The following is a 1,549-nucleotide window of genomic DNA, read 5'->3' on the forward strand; positions in this document are numbered from 1 at the left end:
CTTCTGTTCACACAGAAGAACGACTCTTTAAATTTCATAGAATTCAGTTCAAGTAATCTTTGACCAACATGGTCATCTGAGTTTGTCTGCTAGTAAGTCCAGTCTGTAAGTGTCTACCACGGCCTCCAGAGGGCGCTGTTGACTGGCCTGATCTCTTTGGTGATGCTGGTCTGGACTGTGGAGCTCAGGAGAGAGAAGTCAGCCTCCATCAGGTTCTTCTCAGAGGAAGACTGCAGCTTGTTGACGAGGTTCAGCAGTCTTCTCTGCTGTTGATTCTGCTGCTGCAGCTGTGTCAGGAAGCAAACTGTCATCTCCAGGATGTCTGCTTTCTCCAGCTTGGAGTCTGGCTGCTGTTTGAGGAACTCTGGACCCAGCAGAGACTTGAGCTGCTCAATGCTGCTGTTGATTCGCTCTCTGCGTAACTTCTCCACCAGAGGTTTTCTGAGCTGCAGAGAGAAGAACAAAGTCATTAATAAACATATTCTGGAGTAAAGTGTTAGCATTAACAAATACAACTTGTCATGAATGAAGATTGAGTCTCCTTGAATCTCCAATTTACCTTGTGGGTCAGAGTCAGATGCTCCTGAGAGTTGGTCATTGCTGCAGTGATTGTAGGTGTCATGGCTGGATCTCTGTGCTGTAGAGGTCTCTGTAGAGAGGATCTGATCTCTGCTGGCTTCATCCCTCCTATTTATAGTCCCACATCTCCATATGAATGTGTGGGTCTTGGTCTGGCTGGAGTTTCTCACAGTCTCAACCAATCAGAGAGCTCAATGAGACAACAGGACATGTGGACCAGCAACGTGCCGAATGGTGTTACATTACCCGGGGGACAATAGTTAGATCTCAGGGGAACAGGTGGAGGACTGGGGGGGTGATGGAGAGAGACTCACAGAGCTCTGGGAAAGTGGTGACCCTGTAGAGAGAGCAGATCTGCTGCCTGATGCTGGGATCAAGGACTTTGACTGAGCACACGCTGATCATCCCATCACACGTGAAGGTGACAACATTTATTCTTTGATTCATGAATTACACTTGATGACAATATATATGAAGAAATTGTTTTCTTTTTTTCTTTCTAGCAATTTTATTGAGCCATAACCTTAAATCTAGCAAGTGCAAGTCATGCCACTTTTATTCTGTCTTAATAATGTAGTAACATTTTCATTCGGCCCTTTTCCCTCTTTTTCAAAGAGAGAATAAAGTAATATTGTATTTTGGACATCAGTTCAGTTGCGTATTACACAAAGCTGTAATTCCCATGCTGTATTTGAATTGAATATAATAGCAGCGATCATGCTGCTGTCCAGATGTGGCACAGTCTCCTGACTTGTGTCTCATCATCAGTGTGAGTAGAAAGTTGCTCTCAGCTTCCCACACTGCCTCCCTGTGCTGTGGTCAATGAAGCACAAAGGGACTTTGAATGGAGCCTTTGTGACTGATGCTGGACGTGTGTTGTAGTAGAAACAGAGCCTGACGTCACCAGCCATCTGGAGGGAAAGAACGCCATTGGTTGTCTCTGACTGTTTGCAAAGTTTAAAAGTGTGTT

The 1,549-nt window shown here is 45.1% G+C and overlaps 1 protein-coding gene across 1 annotated transcript; it reads right to left on the minus strand.

The window, feature by feature from the left end:
• Nucleotides 1-26: 26 nt before the first annotated feature.
• On the minus strand, nucleotides 27-682 carry LOC111660667 (uncharacterized). Its single transcript, XM_023414021.2, has 2 exons — nucleotides 560-682; nucleotides 27-446 (listed from the first exon to the last, which is right to left on the minus strand). The coding sequence occupies exons 1-2, from the start codon at nucleotides 680-682 to the stop codon at nucleotides 114-116; spliced, it is 456 nt and encodes a 151-aa protein (XP_023269789.1). The 3' UTR covers nucleotides 27-113.
• Between the last annotated feature and the right edge of the window lie 867 nt (nucleotides 683-1,549).

This window comes from Seriola lalandi, unplaced genomic scaffold (assembly GCF_002814215.2).
Source record: "Seriola lalandi dorsalis isolate HSWRI2012SDOR001 ecotype SW California unplaced genomic scaffold, Sedor1 jcf7180002054520, whole genome shotgun sequence".
In the NCBI taxonomy this organism is placed as follows: Eukaryota; Metazoa; Chordata; class Actinopteri; order Carangiformes; family Carangidae; genus Seriola; species Seriola lalandi.

Excerpts from the sequence above, each read along its gene's own strand:
- LOC111660667 (XM_023414021.2), bottom strand. The coding sequence starts at position 682 with ATGAAGCCAGCAGAGATCAGATCCTCTCTACAGAGACCTCTACAGCAC. Across the intron at positions 447-559 it reads ATCTGACTCTGACCCACAAG|CTCAGAAAACCTCTGGTGGA; the intron begins GTAAATTGGAGA and ends TTCTCTCTGCAG.